General features: G+C 42.4%; 1 protein-coding gene and 1 pseudogene across 1 annotated transcript; both read left to right on the top strand.

Moving 5' to 3' along the window:
- The first annotated feature begins 8,033 nt into the window (after positions 1–8,033).
- Positions 8,034–9,688, top strand: LOC147972835 (uncharacterized; annotated as a pseudogene).
- Positions 9,689–9,955: 267 nt separating this feature from the next.
- LOC147972834 (uncharacterized) lies at positions 9,956–10,483 on the top strand. The gene has a single exon (XM_087524471.1). The coding sequence runs from the start codon at positions 9,956–9,958 to the stop codon at positions 10,481–10,483; it is 528 nt and encodes a 175-aa protein (XP_087380597.1).
- Positions 10,484–18,888: the final 8,405 nt, after the last annotated feature.

Here is an 18,888-nt window from a genome sequence, read left to right as displayed (position 1 = left end):
TGGTGCTTTTGGATGTGCTATACATCACATCCTCGCCTCCTTGGCCACTTCGGCGCCCGTGGAGTTCATGCTCGTCGGCGGGACGGTGCAAGGCGCAACTCTGATGCAGCGGCGTGGATGTGTGGCGTAGGAGGCGGTTCCTCGCCAGTTGGATGGCGTTCAGGCGCAACCCCGGCACCCACTAAATACTGCCTCGGCTACAACCTCCCTTGGTGAGCTCCATCATCCTCCTATTCCTCTGCTTCGGCTACTATATGGAACATGGTCGTGGCTATGTTGATGTAGTGCTTGTCTGGTTGATGCTCTGTAGTTGTGGATCCATGCTTGAGCTCTCTCAGAGCTCAGGCACTCTCGGCCGTCGGATCTTTTTCCTGATGATGCATGGCTTTGTGATTAATCAATTTGTGGTTGTTGAACTGTTCTTTGCTGGATGGGCTTTCCATTTTGGCGAGTCCGCTAGAGTTGCTCTTAGCTTGCGCAGGGCTATGATGATCGATTATGGCTGATATAAGCATGCTCTCGAGCAATTGGGGCACTTGTGGGTATTAAGTTGGACCCCCCCTCGTTTCTTTGAGCCGTTTTGATCATGTGCTTATTTTAGTGGCTCTGTCCTTGGATGGTCATTTATGATGAGTGATAACCAGGGCAGTTTCACCCTTGTAAGAACATATTGATCTGGTGATGGAGACACTAGGGGAAGGGTCATGATCGAGCAAAGGCGAATCTGAGCCCATTCAAATGCAGTTCTGGTCTCAAGCACAGTGTGCTATGTTGTCGTTCTGTATTTGTATTTAGCGCCTCTTTGGTTTGTACATTTCCACAATGATAGCTTCAAATCTCTTTTGCTATTTGAAACTGCAGTTTTTTAAGGGTCACACATAGACATGATGTGTTCACATGTTAGTTGAAAACTTGGTGAATTAAATATATATCTCAGCTACTATTGATAATCATGGCTAAAGACAAATTTCTTCTTTAAGTTTGCTTCCCATGTACATGTGTTACTGCTTGTGAATCTCTACAGTTCATGAGAACTTGCTGCAGCTCATCATGAATGGGTCGAGGGGAAGATGATCTGCACTTTTCTTGCAGGTATGTGTTTGTGCATGCCCTGTTTTGCCACTGGTTGCCGCTCATGTCTGATTTTCTGTGGTTTGCCCCGCAGCTTCATCCGCTCCTGTAGGTGCCTCTCTCGATCCGAGCTAGTTGCATCTTCGTTCATAGATCTTTGGGTCATCTGCAGGTTGACCCCTCTTCTCCACATACTTTTCAATCTTCTTTTAGGGCTATGCCGGTATGGCCATGTGCTGGTGTGCAGGATGGGAAGTGAGGGCCTTTTTTTGTTTTTTCTTGTCTTTGGTAAAAGCCAAAAGTGTTACGGCTTGTTATTGGTGGAGCGTAGATTTATGGCCTTTATGATTTGACTGGATCCTCATAGGGCGTGTGATTGCTGCTCCTCTGTTGGTTGAGTGTTGGTGTTTTTGTTGCTATATTACTATACATTAATTTCTGTTGATATTAGAAAGAAAACTGTCAAAACTATTCCCTCCTACATGTTTTGAATTGTATGGCTTTTCTTGACCAATTTTTGTTTTCTGCAGGTTTTCCCCTACTATTACTATGCTCACGGGGAACAGAAGCATGAGGGCATGGATCCCCAAGAATCCAAGTGAGGACCGACATTTCTGCTCTGGTAAATCCATTTGAGACACTGGCAGGTTCACGATGGATTTCTTACTGGATTTGTTTCAAAAAAAAGAGTTACACATATTGTCAGTACCATCTATTTTCCTGGTATGAGAAAATGTCAGATTGAGTAATTCATTTCCGCTAGTTTCTAATTGTACCCGAGATAATCTTGAGGTGCTGTCAAGATTTGTTTTGTCTATTTTCATTTCTTGATTTTTTGTGAAACTCCATAGGATTAGCAAGGTGTATTTATGCTCACCCCTTTTTAGTGTTTGGTCAAGCCGATGGACTGCAAACGTTATGTCCATTAGTAATTCATATTTTTAATGTAGATGCATTTGGTATGAGAAGAAAGGCATGTGCTCTTATATTTTTCCAATGCTCAAATATATGCATGTGGTTACAGTTACTGTACTGATTTCAATAACATGAGAATGGCAGGCTCTCTGTCATGAGAAATACAAAATAATAAAAAGTGACTGAGGTAGCATGTCCCATGTGAGATATAACCATATTCTTATTTCACTACTAATATTACTGCCTAATTCTACATATTAGTTGTATCGCCATAACTTGCCCAATGGCAATCACTGTAGGTTCCATCCATTTCCAAAATCTGCTAATTGTTAATATGCACTTTACATTCTGTTTTAGATACTAATACATATACCAAGTTTTTTGCTTAGTTAAATTTGAGTTATGGTAGTAGCTACAAATGTCTACCTTGCAGCTTTGTACTGTTCTGTTCTGAATTGTATGATTGATTCTTTACATATTCAAGTAGCTTAATTTTCTAATAGTTAGGTTTGGAAATAGGCAGGTCATGGAAGGCCTTTGATTTGTTGGATCAGTCTGCCCTCCATATAATGCCACTAGATGTAGTGCCTGATATCGCCTTGTATTGCGCAGTTTTAATTAATTAAGTAAACTGGAGCAGCAGGGTATCTGCCCTGTTCCAATAATAATGAAAAAGTTGTTTTTTCTTGTCCTGCAAAATATAGCCCAAAACTTTCAAATGTTTTGTTTTCAAAGGACAGAGCACTTCTCATATTAGTGAGTTGCTTTGTACAATTCATATTTGTTGAACTATACGCCATGCTTCCTATCTGTTCTCGTTGTTTTCTATGTTATGTTTCTGAATATGTATCCAGGACAACTGGTCTAAAGTTGTATCTAGATGAGTTGCATTTTGTTCATTTACCAAAATATAGCTATTATGGGATTATTTGGTTATTAGCTTTATGGACAAGCATATAGTTTTAGTCAATACAATAGTAAACTTGCTCTCAAGATCTTACAAAATATTAGGTATCCTTAGTTCCAAATATGGTTTTAAAGGTTCTAAAATTATTTCTTTTATGCTAGGTGCCATGCTGTGGAGAACATCTGGCCGCCATTTACACTTCATTACCTCCATGTTTCGATCTGGTGCCTCCACTCCTCAGCACCTCTTTATCTGTCGTGGCAGCAGCAATGGAGGTCTCCAAGGCTCCTTCCTCTTCTGGTTTGGCAACCCGCCAGCCCTCCAAATGTTAGTACTCCTAATCACCGAGAATTCCTTTATTGGTTAACCGTGCACGTCTCCAAGAAGCATAGAGGTTAGGTTATGCAATGGTTTCCCTGCTTATGCCCAGAGATTCTTGAGACATGGCACAGTGCCAATGCGGTGTGCTTCGATGTGGATAGCATTGTATGCTTGTATGAGGGTAGTGATGAGCTTGCTGATTTATGTGGGGCTGGCAGGCGGTTGCCGAGTGGACGACAAAGTAATTGTCATAGTTTCTGGACTATGTTAGTTGTTTAGCATATAATATCTTCCGAAAAACTAATCTTGGCCTTATTATTCTCAGGGCGATGATAGGGACCGTTCCATTTGAAGAGGCTCTTGCTGCCTGGATCTCTTTAAGCAAGCCATCTCTGTCCCAAGTTGAGGACCGTTTGGAGAAAAGGCCACCCAGGTGACCTTTTACAAGTCTCAGCCTCAAGTTAATTTCATAAGTTAATCACTATTTAGCTGCCACTTTTGCATTCCTATATTGAATCTTCCGAGATTCCCCAGCTCTGTTGTTCTTGTATTGGAATGGTTAGATATGTGCTACTGAACATATAATAATGCTCTTAGGAATGCTTGACTGGTTTTACTCGGCTTCTCTTTTTAAGCTAATACGAAAAATAGTAGTTGAGTATATGAAAAATTGATTTGGTGCCACAGTAAAAACACGATTTCAGAATAGTACCACCACATAGTCTAAGATCATTTTAATAACACCAAGTGAGACATTAAAATACTAACTGCCTATACCACTATAGTCTTAACCTTTAGGCCGTTACGTGCCCTCCAACCACAACATAACCCTTTTAACTTATTTGTCTCATGTGTTAATTAGAGATTTCCTAAAATCTGTGGCTACAGAATAATTCCAAGGTGGTATTTGTTAATCATTTATTCAGCACTGCAATAGATGTATTTTTTGTGTTGGATATGCATTGTTCATTTTCCTGGTTCATTGACATATTTATCTGTTTGTATCTGCAGGATTTCTCAACGCTGATTTCATTAAGACATGAAAAGCCAATAATACCAAAGTATTCCTTGTGTCCGGAGGTTCCCGGCAAATGATCAAGGTATATCTTCACTAAACGGCTGCACGAACGATACTTTCGAATCTGGACTATCAGAACATAGTCAAATTTGCATGTCCTTGAAACATCTTCAAATTTTGTGACATACACACACACCAAGATGCTTTTAAGATATCCATAGTTTGAATACAGAAATTGGTTCTAAATTTTCCGTCTATATTATTTATTGAACAGTAAACCAGGATATGTTTCTTCCCATGATCTAAAAGCAACAATTCCTCTTTTCTTCACTTTAGAACGTTTTAAATTTAATTTTGTGTCTGAAGTTTCACATAGTGGTCAACAGAGGTGTATTCAGGCCCAAGCTTATAGAGCTGTAACAACAGAGGTGTATTTAACCGAACTAATGTGACCTTATTTAAAATATGACTAACAAAACTCTGTCAATGATTTGAAGTGTCAGTTTCCCTGCCTTTCAATGCAGTACTTGGATAATTTTCTGCTTTCAAATTCAAATCGTTCTAACCTTTGATCCATCTAACTAAGTGAATGTTCTATCTTTTCAGTTTCTCTTTCTCTATGTGTGTGTGTGTGTGTGTGTTCTGATCCATTTTATGCACCTCGACATACAGATCAGCATCTGTGTGTGCCGTGGCTTGGGAGGGACAAACAAGAAGTCGATTTGAAATTATGGAAGAGCAAGGGAGGCGGGAAGAGTTGTGCACTTTTATCCTTTCTACTAACGCATCATAGCATCTGATCTTTACCCGCTTGGCCACATTGTTGGGACCGGGACCCTCGCGCCAAGGCGTGATCACGATGTAGTGGGAGAAGATCTGTGGGCTTTTTGTAATTTACCCGTAGGTTTAGCATTTGCCTTTATTATATCAACACCATCATACGCTTAGTTAATTTTTTAAAATGTTTAAATTCAAATTTATTGAAATTTGTTAGGAGTAACAACATTTTGCATGCATAAAAGTAGCTCCAACAAACTAAGTTACGCCTAAGACTTTAGTTATCTATTCTGAGTTGTGGATCCTCTGCAAGTTATTATGTGTTGTCGTATCTTCTATGCCTAAGATATTTGGTGCTAAACCTATCGCGAAATATGCTTTCTATGTTCATATATTGTTAAGTGGCTTATTGTGTGCATACAAATGTTTTGACCAGCACCCTCGCGCCAAGGCGCGATCCCGATCTAAGTCAATTTTTGACCACCGTCTTTTGGCTCTTGCTTTCAACATATGCAGTATCGGTTAGCCATTTTCTTGACACAACACTTTAGGCAACGGATCAGACTTCTTGAGCCATTCTCTGTTTACTTTCGATACATTTTTCAAAATAAACAACCAATGTTTCCTCCATATATGAATGACTCAATGACACAATGAATTTTTTCCAGTCAACTGATCATCCTAAGCCTCATCCTGTATTCAATACATTTATGTTCCATTGCTAACCAATGTTCATTTGTGATGTTTTTTCTCAGGATGGAAATGTTCCTCGGCACCATGACGAACATCAACGGAGGAACAACCTTTTTATTTTATTTTCTGTTGGCTCTACTGTATTGTTGCTGCCACAAAGATTTATCTGGACATGGAGCCATCATGATGTGTTTAAAAATGATTACATTATCCTTTTCTAACCTGTTGGTGTTAGAGACATCTTAGCATTCAAGCAGGTTTAGTTCATTGTTTATTAATTCCTATTATGTAAAAAAAATCACTGATCATCGCTTGACAGAAAATATTTTGATATGCAATCATGTGCATGGGCGAAGAACCTGGATGTTATTTACAGGTTTTGGATCATGGATGATTGTTTTGAATGAAAAATATCAGATAAAAGAAAGCATGTAATCTTTCTAATCCAGCAAAGCCTTGAAACCTTGATGCTTCTAAATTTGTGTGAGCTAAATGATAATTTTTGCAACACCCAAAACCGTATGTTGCCTTATAGTTTCATGACGATGTTGAACTTAACGGTGATTTGCTCCAATTACATGTGAATGTTTCTTCTTCCTCATATTTTGTTATATCCTATTTGAATACGTACGCTAAACTTGATTTCCTACTAAATTGAGCATTCACTACTTGGCCATAGCGCTGTGACCGGCACCCTCGCGCCAAGGCGCGTTTTCGATCTAGTATACTAACATTACATGTGGTTTCTTCAGCAGAACGACATGTATTTCGTGTTTGAGGGTGTTCTTTTTCAGTTTCAGCGGTATTCAAAATACACAATGAATGCGTTTTCATAATGCACACATCCACATTCATCTCATAATTGCATTGCATCCTATTTCATAAACACATGTATATATATCCATATGTGTGAGCAACATATAAAACAAACAAAATGTGTCTACAGTAAATTTATGAAACAAAATTTCAAAATGGCAATGTGTGATCACCAACTGGGAAAATAGTCTCGAGTCCATCAACAATTTGAAAATGACCATTGCATTGTCCGTTGAGCAGTAAAGAGTCTAGGTAAGACCCTCGACTTCTTGGATTGCTGGTGAAAGGCGACGACTTTATCATATCTGTGACACGCAGTTGAGAGTCCAGATAGTCATCCTCCTCCTTTTATAGAGGCGCCAGTCCTCCCCAAATTAACAATTTCAAAAACTGCCGCAAATTTGTAAGAAAACGTTCATGATTTAAAATAAATCAAGATATCAAAAAAAATGTTAGCGGACAATGTTCACGAATTGGAAGGATGTTCGTAAGATGAAACAGAAAAGGGAAAAGGAAAAATAAAATAAATTTGAAAATAAATAAAAATAAAATGAAAACGGGTATGAAAAAAATGAGAAAATTAAAATGAAAAGGAAAAGAAGAAACAAAGAAATAAAAAAATCCAAAAATAAAAAAATAAAGAAATAAAAAAGGAACATGAAAACGTTGTTTGAGTTTGAAAAAAAAGTTTGCGAATTCAAACAATGTTCACGATTTTGTTAAATGTTCGAGAATTTGGACAACAATGATGAATATGAAAAATGTAGGCAGATTCAAAAAATGATTGTGAGTTTCAGAAAGTTTGAAATACAAATCGAAAAAATGTTTGTCAATTTGTAAAACTATTCATGAATTCTAAAGATGTTCATGATTTAAAAAATGTCGAACATTTCAAAGAATGTCCGTTAGTTGAAAAAATGTTCATGATTTCTAAGGAATGTTTGTGATTTTTTTAAAAAAACTGTTCACTTTTCTGTAAAAATATTCATGATTTCGAAAAGTAGCATGAATTTTCAAAAAAAAAGTTCAGGAATTCAGAAAATGCCAAGAGTTTGTAATAATATGTTTGCAAAATTGGAAAATATTAGCGATTTAGAAAAATTATGATATCAAGAAATGTTCGCAAACTCAAAAAATCTTCGTGATTTCAAAAAACATTCAATAATTTTAAATAGGTTTGCAAGATGAAAAAGAAAAAATGGAAAAATAAATTAAAATAGAAAAGGAAAAGATTAATGAAAATAGAAAACCAAAAAGATAAAATGACAATAGAAAAGAGAAATGAAAAATGGAAAAGCAAAAAATATAAATGAAAGAAAAAAGCAGAAGAAAAACCTATAGGAAAAAGTCGAAATGGAGCGGCTTGTAGACAGGCGCACGGGACGTGCTAATATATGATCCCGCGGCCTTAAGACTTAACCTCAGGAATCGGCCTTGAGGCGGCACGCCGAAGATGGGCCCGGCGCATGTATCCTCGTGGCGTGCCGCGGGCTGGCTCTTATAAGCACAACCCATATGGCCGGTTCTGCTGCATCCGACGGCAAATCCATCGTCCTCTATTGTTTGGTTACAAAAATCGAGAAAGAAACTGTCGCCGATTGAGATCGCGCTGCCCCTGCCCCCCGTCTTCGGCTCTGGCTCCTCCTCCTCCTCCGCCGCGGACGTCATCCTCCCTACTCCCTCCCCAACGGACCAAAACTATAGGAGATCCGCCGACAAAACGTCAGCCATGACTCCGCCCTCGCCTTCCCTGTTCCTATTGCATCCCTTTGTGGACACCTACCTCCCCGGGCCCCCGGCGACGAGACAACCAAGGACCAGAGGCCTGTACTGTCGTCTGGAGCAAATCGGGCATTCGGGCTCCCCGCGGACGTCGACTGCGACACGCTCATGCGGAATATGGTGCTAGAAGCAGACCTTGCTGGTGCGCCCGATCTGTGCCGCCTGACCCTCCGAGGCGGCACTCAGCTGCCCACTAGTATCCATGCCGTCGACCAGAACCTGATCATCATCGCAGCGGCCTTTCCCGAAGTCTACTACGGCGACGTCTTTATCATCTACTCTACGACGCCATTGACAGGTCGCTCCGCATGATCCCTCACGCGCCCAGCACACGCCCTCCCGTCCATACGACCAGTGTTCTGGTGGCACGCCGCACGCTGCCGGGACGACGACAGGTCCTACGCCCTGGTATTTCCGGGGACCGTCTACGGCATAGGCTCCCGACGGGAGCATGTTCTGTTCGTGTCGCCGTCCTCATCCAGCTTGCACTGGGAGATAACCAAGCGCGCCAACTTCCCCGGCCATTTGCTCGCTGAAACAAGCTACTTCGTCGCCAAAGAGGTGTTTTCGCACCGTGGCCGTGGTTACTGGGTGGATCTCTTGATCGGTGGCATGTACTGCGACTGCGGTGACCTGCTCTCCGACGCACGTTCCGTGGAAATACGTTCATTGGACCTGCCCGTGGGGTGCGAGAGGTACTTGGGCTGCGGAAACTATATACCAGAGACAAGAGCCTTTCGGACCATGGGCTGTGTCGGGAATTCCATCGAGTTCGTCTCCGTCACCGGCTTCCTTGAGCATGTGGATCATGTGGATGACCGCATGGTGAGGATATGGAGACTGACGGAAGATATGAGCTGGGATGTAGACTACGAGCTCAAGCTGGGGAGCCTGCGTGAAGACAGGGAGTTCAAAGGGAACGCCGTCTTGCCAACCTCCATGGCACCCATGTACCCCTTCCTTAGCTTGCAGGAAGACCATGTCATCTACTTTGCACTGGGCGACTGCACATACAAGCCATGCTTTTGGGTCCGTGTTGATATGAGCAGCAAGACTTTTAACTGCACACCTCTCTCTCTGACAGACGCCGGCATTGGCGGTCTTGTCCCTGTCCCCGGCAATTCTGAGGGCAAGCTTGCTTGGACTTCCACCCAAGAGGAAGTTGGCATTATCAGACTTCCATCCAAGAGGAAGCTGCCAACTTCTGAAGCCATGTCCTGTTAGTTAGGTGATTATACTACTTGCTGCTCCGAAATGCTATGATTCATAGTGTTTCACTCATCTTACTCAAGCAATCAACAACACATCCTGTTCATTTGAGTTTTAAATTGGTTTGTCTTGCAGGGAGGGGCAATATGGAAGCGCTTGTGCTGGCGTTGTGGATATAATAGTTGCTATCCCTGTCGCATTTTGTTTGCAAATGCAAAGTATTGTTAGTGAATATCATGGTGTTATGTCTTGTACTTTTTCCATGTACTATGACCATGATTTTTTGATTCAAGTGTTCATATGGTGTATTCGAGATAGGTTCAGTAGCACAGGCATTCTTTTTTGGCCAAAATCACTTTTTTGACATTGCCAAAAAATTTTAGCACAAAACAAACTCCTTCGAATTCTATTTCATGACATAATCCTTTTCAAAAACGCCACGAACCATGGCGTTTCAGTCCTACTCCGATAGCCCCTACATCTCCTTCACCGACACCATCTCCGATATTAGCCCCTACATCCCCGTAACCCTAGACCTCGCTGCTCACAACTACTACCATTGGCGTCACCTTTTCATCGTCCACCTTGGGCGATGCAATCTCCACTCTCACGTTGCCGACGACTCTCTTCCTCAACTTCATGATCCGCAATGGGTCAATGATGATCTCTCCATTATTCAATGGATCTACATGCGAGTCTCCATAGAGATCTTCAATCTTTTCCACTGTGATGGTGCCTCTACCGCCGATCTATGGGCGACCCTTCGTCATCTCTTCCAGGACAACGTCAACGCTCGCGCCAACAATCTCCACACCGAGCTTCGAAATACGGTGCAAGGTGATTCACCAGTCGGCGTCTACTGCCAACGCCTCAAGGCGATCGCGGATGAACTCCGCAAACTTGGTGATCCGATCGACGATCGCCATCTCATCAACGTCCTCCTCGTCGGCCTCAGCGAGCGATTCGAGAAGTAGGCCTCCTTCATCCCTATGGTGCATCCGCGTCCCTCCTTCGCCGAGGTTCGCTCGATGCTCCAATGGGCCGATCGTGCCCTAACTATGAAGGACTCCCGTCCTCAGGTCTTCACTGCTTCCCCTCGCCCGCCTGCGTCGACGCCGCCACCGCCACCTCGACCAACAGTGCCTCCTCAACCATCCGGCTGGCGTCCAAGTCCCAACTACCGGGGCAAAAACCCTAGGCCGTCGCAGTTCCGCACGGCGCCCGCTCCTGCTCCGCCCCCGGCTCCACCAACTGCACCACCACCGCCCTCGGTTTCATCAACTACACCACCGCCGCCGCCCAGATGGCACCCATCTCTTGATCCATGGACATGGCTAGCCCAGGCGTGGCCTATGCCTTGGTCCGCCCCTACGCCATATGGTGCCCTGCCTACCTAGACCGGTGGCTGGCAGCCCGATGCTTGCCCTCGCACCGGCACGCCCGTCCTCGCGCCTCGACAGCCGGCGGCTCCATGCCACGCTGCTCCCTCCTACGCGCCATCGATCTACAACACCAGTCCTTATGCATCCTATGGTGCTCCATCGTCCCCCTACATGCAACAGTACAATGATGGTGTCTCTCTTTACGCCGATTTGCCGATGCCACCACACCCGCAAGCTCCCATGACTACACCGGCCTCTACTTCGACTCCGAGCTGGGACCAAGCTGCTTTTCTACAAGCCATGAACAACTTTGTTGCACAAGGGAACTCAGGTACAGATTGGGTTTTCGATTCTGGTGCTTCTTGTCATATGTCTACATCGAGTAATTTGCTTTCTTCTTGCACACCTTCGTCTTTTCCCTCTATTACTCTCGGTGATGGATCTTCTATTCCTCTTTACTGTGTCGGTCAAGGTCAAATCCAATCCCCAATTAAGCCTTTGCTTCTTCGTGATGTTCTTGTAGCTCCTGCTTATTAAAAACCTGATTTATGTTGCCAAATCACCACTGATAATCATGTTTCCATTGAGTTTGACCCATTTGGTTTGTCTGTGAAGGACTACCCGACCAAAGCCGAGATCGCTCGATTCAATAGCTCCGATGATTTATATTCTCTCCATGGTGCTCCGGTCACTGCTCCTCCAACATGTATGGTGGCCTCTGTTGATCTGTGGCACCAACGTCTCGGCCATCCCAATAAAAATGTGTTATCCACACTTCTTAGTGAATTTTCAATACCTTATAATAGAGACTCTCATAATTCTTCTATGTTTCAGTCATGTTAATTGGGCAAACATGTTCGCCTTCCCTTTAGTTCCTCTCAATCCTCTAGTAATTTTCCTTTTGAATTACTTCATTGTGATCTCTGGACATCACCCATAGAAAGTGTATCTAATTTTAAGTATTATCTCGTGATTCTCGATGATTTTACTCATTATGTTTGGACTTTTCCTTTACGCAACAAATCCGATGTTCATAATATATTCCTTAACTTTCAGCGCTATGTCTCGGTCCACTTTTTCCTCCCTATAAGATTCATCCAATGTGATAATGGTCGTGAATTTGACAACTTTAAAAATCAAAATTTCTTTGTACAATATGGAATTCTCTTGCGCTTCTCCTATCCTTATTGAAGGAAATATGCCCTAGACGCAATAATAAAGTTGTTATTTATATTTTCTTATATCATGATAAATGTTTATTATTCATGCTAGAATTGTATTAACCGGAAACTTAGTACATGTGTGAATACATAGACAAACAAAGTGTCACTAGTATGCCTCTACTTGACTAGCTCGTTAATCAAAGATGGTTATGTTTCCTAACCATAGACATGAGTTGTCATTTGATTAACGGGATCACATCATTAGAGAACGATATGATTGACTTGACCCATCCGTTAGCTTAGCACGATGATTGTTTAGTTTACTGATATTGCTTTCTCCATAACTTATACATGTTCCTATGACTATGAGATTATGCAACTCCCGAATATCAGAGAAACACTTAGTGTGCTATCGAACGTCACAGCGTAACTGGGTGACATAAAGATGCTCTACAGGTGTCTCCGATGGTGTTTGTTGAGTTGTCATAGATCGAGATTAGGATTTGTCACATTCGTGTATCGGAGAGGTATCTCTGGGCCCTCTCGGTAATGCACATCACTATAAGCCTTGCAAGCAATGTAACTAATGAGTTAGTTACGGGATGTAGCATTACAGAACGAGTAAAGAGACTTGCCGGTAACGAGATTGAACTAGGTATTGAGATACCGACGATTGAATCTCGGGCAAGTAACATACCGATGACAAAGGGAACAACGTATGTTGTTATGCGGTTTGACCGATAAAGATCTCCATACAATATGTAGGAATCAATATGAGCATCCAGTTTCCGCTATTGGTTATTGATCGGAGATGAGTCTCGGTCATGTCTACATAGTTCTCGAACCTGTAGGGTCCGCACGCTTAACGTTCGGTGACGATCGGTATTATGAGTTTATGTGTTTTGATGTACCGAAGGTAGTTTGGAGTCCCGGATATGATCACGGATATGACGAGGAGTCTCGGAATGGTCGAGACATAAAGATCGATATATTGGAAGCCTATATTTGGACATCGAAATGGTTCCGGGTGAGTTCGGGCATTTACCGGAGTACTGGGAGGTTACCGGAACCCCCCGGGAAGTATATGGGCCTTATTGGGCCATAGTGAGAGAGAGGAGAAGGGAGCCTAGGAGGCCCCCCCCCAAGCCCAATCCGAATTGGGTGGGGGGCGCCCCCTCTTTCCTTCCTCTCCTAATCCAACTAGGGACACTACAAGAAATATGTCAACTAGTGACCTTCTGGCAGTGACCCTAGAAGAATTGGTCATAAATCTATGACCATTTGAGACCAATTGGTCAAAAGCTGTTCGGGGGGCTCCAGACGCTAAACTATATCGACCATTTTGGTCAGAAAGGTCGTAATTTCCTTACACGAAATGGTCACAAAGCAGACAACACTGATCCGCTGCCTTATTTCTAGCTGGTCATGACCAATATAGATGGTCATAACCTTGTAAGTTGTGGTGGATTTATATGACTAGGCGCCACCTCATCAGTTTTGCCTATGTGTCATGTCTATGTGTCAATTTTTGCCCTAGGTTGTGAAGCAACCTATATTTCTGTCATTCCCAAAATTCCCAAAAAATTGGGCATTCTTTACTATCCAAATCATTGCCTCATGACAATATTCAACTCCATTTGCCTGGTAAATCTACCTCGGCAAATTTCCAAAGTTTTTGTTCAACTCGAACTGTTGTGAAGGAAGTACTATCTACGCATATCCTAATGAGCTGAATTTTTGCCACATCTTCTATATTCCCATATCATTGCTCTCCCCAAAATTTGAGCCCCATCTAACAATACATGTGAGTGTGGCTTTAACATTCATATTTCTGTCCAGTGTGGTACGTTGCAAAGCAAGTGACACCTAGGCTCCTCCATTTGAGCTGCAAATTTTCCCAGATAGTGTCCTTAGTAGATGATCATCCTCAGCCAAAACTCAGGCCTATTGGCCATGTGCATTTCCCGTACCACTAATCAAACACTTGGGTGCTAATTCATGTTTGAGCATTGTTCGGTCTCCTCGTGAGATTCTTCTGTTGTTATTTTCTTCCAAGCATCTACCTGGGGAGTGCCAAACCTACTAGACATGCCTAGGCTTCCCACAACGCATGGCAACGCCACGGTCAGGCGGTGACCATGCGGCGGGCATGCGAGTATACGCGCTTTGGAGTTGGGGCCCTGGGCCACCGTCCAAACCTCAACGTATCACCACCAAATCATGTATTTATGCTTAAATAGATACTTATGTACCTAGAAATGATTTTTGGAAAAAAGATAAAGAGCAAACTATAAGGCAGCTGCACTTCAAATTTGACCCGCTTCGTACTAAATCAGCGGAAATTTGTCTTTTCACCAGAGATGGATCAAAGATTTTGACACCCAACCATTTTGTCAATTGTGCATTAAATATGGCCTAGTATTTTAGAAAATTGATTTGGTCCAATTTTGCAACAAATATATGGTAGGTCCTTCACAAAAAAACTCATTTTGGGCACTCGGAAAATGGAAAAGGAATTTTCCGTGCAAAGAAAATGAAAACTCCCTTAGGAAACATTTTTTGAAATTCCAAAATGCACCCTTTTGCACAATATGATATCATTTGAACAAATTATGCCATGAATGTGGCCATAAGATTGATCATTTGGGTTGAAAGCTATGAATCTTCACGCATGACAGCTCATTTCTGAGAACACTTTTTTTAAAATAATTGTCGTACTACAAGTTTATTATTTTTCCTGCAAACTTGGTCACATATGATGACACGATGCGAAGGTTTTCTAATTTTTTGATTTTATTTTGAATTTTTTATGCCCGTTTCAAAATGCGGTCAAAACAGCGGGCTTGACCGTTCCTAGCTAGTGGTTGAATCTTGGAAATTTTTTGATGTTTATCTGATTAAATAGATACTTATGTACCTAGAAATGATTTTTGAAAAAAAATAAATAGCAAACTATGAGGCAGCTACAATTCAAATTTGACCCGCTTCCTACTGAATCGGCGGAAATTTGTGTTTTTCACTAGAGATGGACCAACGCTTTTGACACCCAACCGTTTGGTCAATTGTGCATCAAATATGTCCTAGTATTTTATACAATTGATTTGGTCCAATTTTGCAACAAATATATGGTAGTTCCTTCACACAAAACAACTCATTTCGGGCACTCGGAAAATGGAAAATGAATTTTCCGTGCAAAGAAAATGAAAAATCCCTTAGGAAAAATTGTTTAGAATTCCAAGATGCACCCTTGTGCACAATATGAGATCATTTGAACAAACTATGCCATGAATGTGGCCATAAGATTGATCATTTGGCTTGAAAGCCATGAATCTTCACGCATGATAGCTCATTTCTGAGAACACTTTTTTTAAAATAATTGTCGTATTACAAGTTTATTATTTTTCCTGGAAACTTGGTCACATATGATGACACGATGCAAAGGTTTTCCAATTTTTTGATTTTTTTTGAATTTTTGATGCCCGTTTCAAAATGCGGTCAAAACGGCGGGCTTGACCGTTCCTAGCTAGTGGTTGAATCTTGGAATTTTTTTGATGTTTTTATGATTAAATAGATACTTATGTACCTAGAAATGATTTTTGGAAAAAATAAATAACAAACTATGAGGCAGCTATAGTTCAAATTTGACCCGCTTCCTATTGAATCGGCGAAAATTTGTCTTTTTCACCAGAGATGGACCAACGCTTTTGACACCCAACCATTTGGTCAATTTTGCATTAAATATGGCCTGGTATTTTAGAAAATTGATTTGGTCCAATTTTGTAACAAATATATGCTAGTTTCTTCACAAAAAAAACTCATTTCGGGCACTCAAAATGGAAAATGAATTTTCTGTGCAAAGAAAATGAAAAGCCCCTTAGGCAACATTGTTTGCCATTCAAATATGCACCCTTGTGCACAATATGAGATCATTTGAACAAACTATGCCATGAATGTGGCCATAAGATTGATCATTTGGCTTGAAAGTCATGAATCTTCACACATGATAGCTCATTTCCGAGAACAATTTTTTAAAAAGAATTGCCATATTACAATTTTATTATTTTTCCTGGTAACTTGGTCACATATAATGACACAATGCGAAGTTTTTCCAATTTTTTGATTATTTTGAATTTTTTCTACCCGTTTCAAAATGCGGTCAAAACGACGGGAATGACCGTCCTAGTTAGTAGTTGAATCTTCGAATTTTTTTGATGTTTCTCTGATTAAATAGATACTTATGTACCAAAAAATGATTTTTGGAAAAAATAAATAACAAACTATAAGGTAGCTGCAGTTCAAATTTGACCCGTTTCCAGCTGGATCGGCGGAAATTTGTCTTTTTCATGAGAGGTGAATCAAAAATTTTGACACGCAGGTATTTGGTCAATTATACATTAAGTATGTTCTAATATTTTAGAAAATTGATTTGGTCTAATTTTGCAACAAATATATTGTAGGTCCTTCACAAAAAATCATTTTCTGCACTTGAAAAATGAAAAATAATTTTTAATCAATCATGACCAATTTTTTAGTCAACTACGACAAATTTAAATGGTCATGACATCGTACCCGTGTGCTGCGTTTTGATTGGTATGTGGGCATTTCACGTGGATCGTGGATCGAACATCGTCGGATGCTCGCGGATCCAACGACAGTCCTCATCCCAAGCCCACCTAAGCCGAAACCCTAGTCCTCGTGGACATTTTCCATCCACCCCCGCCTCCTTTCTTTCTCCCTCCCTCCCTCCCTCCCGCGACCCCGACCCCAACCCCTCCCTCCCGCGACCTCCTCTCCCCCGATCCCATCGGCTGGCGTGACCTCCGCTCCACCAGCCCCGCCAGCGACCTCCTACCCCAACGCCGGCGTGTGGCAGATCCAACCCAGCAGCTGCCCCTTCTCCCCCGTCTCCTCCTCCCGCTGCCGCCACATCCTCATCTCCTCCTCCCTTTAGATCCATCCACCCGCTGCCGCCCCTTCTCCCCCGTCTCCTCCTCCCATCAGATCCATCGCTGTTGCCACCTCCTCTTCTCCTCCTACCTTCAGATCCATCCACCTGCTGCCGCCCCTTCTCCCCCATACCAAGCAACCTCCTCTCCTCACGCAACGGAGACAACAGCGCCGCCGCCCAGCGACAACAGTGTCGCGGCTGGCTTGCTCGCCGGCGCGCGTGTGCGTGCTTCGATGCGCGATGCTCCGTCGAGCTGGCCGGACCATGGCGCACATGTGGCTTGCCTAGGAGTTGCGGTGGCAGCGCTGCACGCCATGTCTCCGGCCACCAGGACGACGACGGCGTGAATCTCGAAGACCTCTCGTCCTCTCCCGGCCTCAAACGCTCACCCGTAGCCCTCCCCATGGCTAGGGTGGCGGCGCCTCCATCGTTAGCACGGCTCCAGCAACATTGGCGGCTCCTCCCCGACATCTGCGGCGCCCCCACACGCGGCTCAGCCCCAGGATTGTGCTATTCCGCCCGGTGGCCATGGGGTACTCGAGCTCCATCCCCCCTATCTCTCTCTCTCTAATGTCTTCTCTGTTCTTTGACTGTAGGTATGCATGAGGAAGTTGTAGATAGACTGGACGGCAAGGATGGATGGCGCCTCGACCATGGCTGCTACTCGGGATTCATCAGCCATGGATCTTACTCTCTGGCCGTAGGTGAGCTCGTCCCCTCCTCCTCTCTGCTCGATTAATTTGCTAGTACTAGGATTGGCCATTGCTTCTCTGGTGTTAGAATTTGGCACTGAACCGCGTGTGGGTTGGATTGATTTTGCACAAAGAGCCTAACAGCATATCAAAACCGAATCATCTTTTTAGGTTCGCTGGAATGCATCAGTTCAACGAACCAAACACATCATGCATCACAACAAAGAGCCTAACAGAAGTTTTGCTCTACTCCTTGCTAGTTCTGTAATTAGATGCATTTTGTAGATAAATTGTTGGCCATCTATGATGGATTTACAGTGCTAATTTGGTTGTACAGCCTTTCCGAGAACCGGCAAGGATACTTCAAACATTATTTCTATTACAATGGTTTCATTAATCTGGTCTCAAAATTCAGTTTAGTTGGTTCAGTTTTGTAGTTTAACTGATCTCATTTGCCACATGCACTGTCTTACAATGATTTACAATTCACCGATATGATCACAAATGGACAGCATCAATGATATGCTCTCAAATTTGTTTTCCAAAATATTGACAGGAGCATTGCTCTTTCTGTTAGTAGAAAAGAGGAAGTTTAAATACAATTTCAGTACAGGGGCCAACCCCTAGCACCTTGGTACACAACCTAGATCATTAATGAGTATTCTGCTCACATTTTGACATGCATAAATGACCTGCTCTTAAATTGATAACATAAAGTTACGATCTCAGAAAAATTTGAGTTATAGATTCCTCACAAAATACAAATTCAGTTTCTAAAATTGAAACTTCACTTTAGGTTCTTGCTTCTCAGCTACTGCATGCTGCCTCCTTTAGCGGTTTACAAATTCAGTTTCTAAAACTGAAACTTCACTTCAGTATTTCTTGCTTGCATGTTTGCTTCTTATTTAATGGTTTGCGATTCGGATCAACTAAAATGAAAGTGAAATGCTGAGATGTGGATCACACTAGTACTATTTCAGTATTTCTTGCTTGCATGTTTGCTTCTTCTTTCTGCTGAAGCAGGCGAGTTGATTTTCTACTCTTAGTTTCTGTAGCAATTGGAGGAGGAGTTGGTGCCGAGAACTGGACCGGATGTGCTTTGATTCGTGATCTACAGCGCCCTTGATCGCAGGTGCGTCATCTGCAGCGACGTAGATTGTTTGTTCTGACTAAATTCAGTTAGAACAAGTTAAG

This window comes from Triticum urartu, chromosome 5A, assembly GCF_056163025.1.
Source record: "Triticum urartu cultivar PI428250 chromosome 5A, HENAU_Tu73, whole genome shotgun sequence".
NCBI lineage: Eukaryota > Viridiplantae > Streptophyta > Magnoliopsida > Poales > Poaceae > Triticum > Triticum urartu.
The sequence above is the reverse complement of the archived record's forward strand: the minus strand, read 5'-3'. Positions and strand labels throughout refer to the sequence as shown.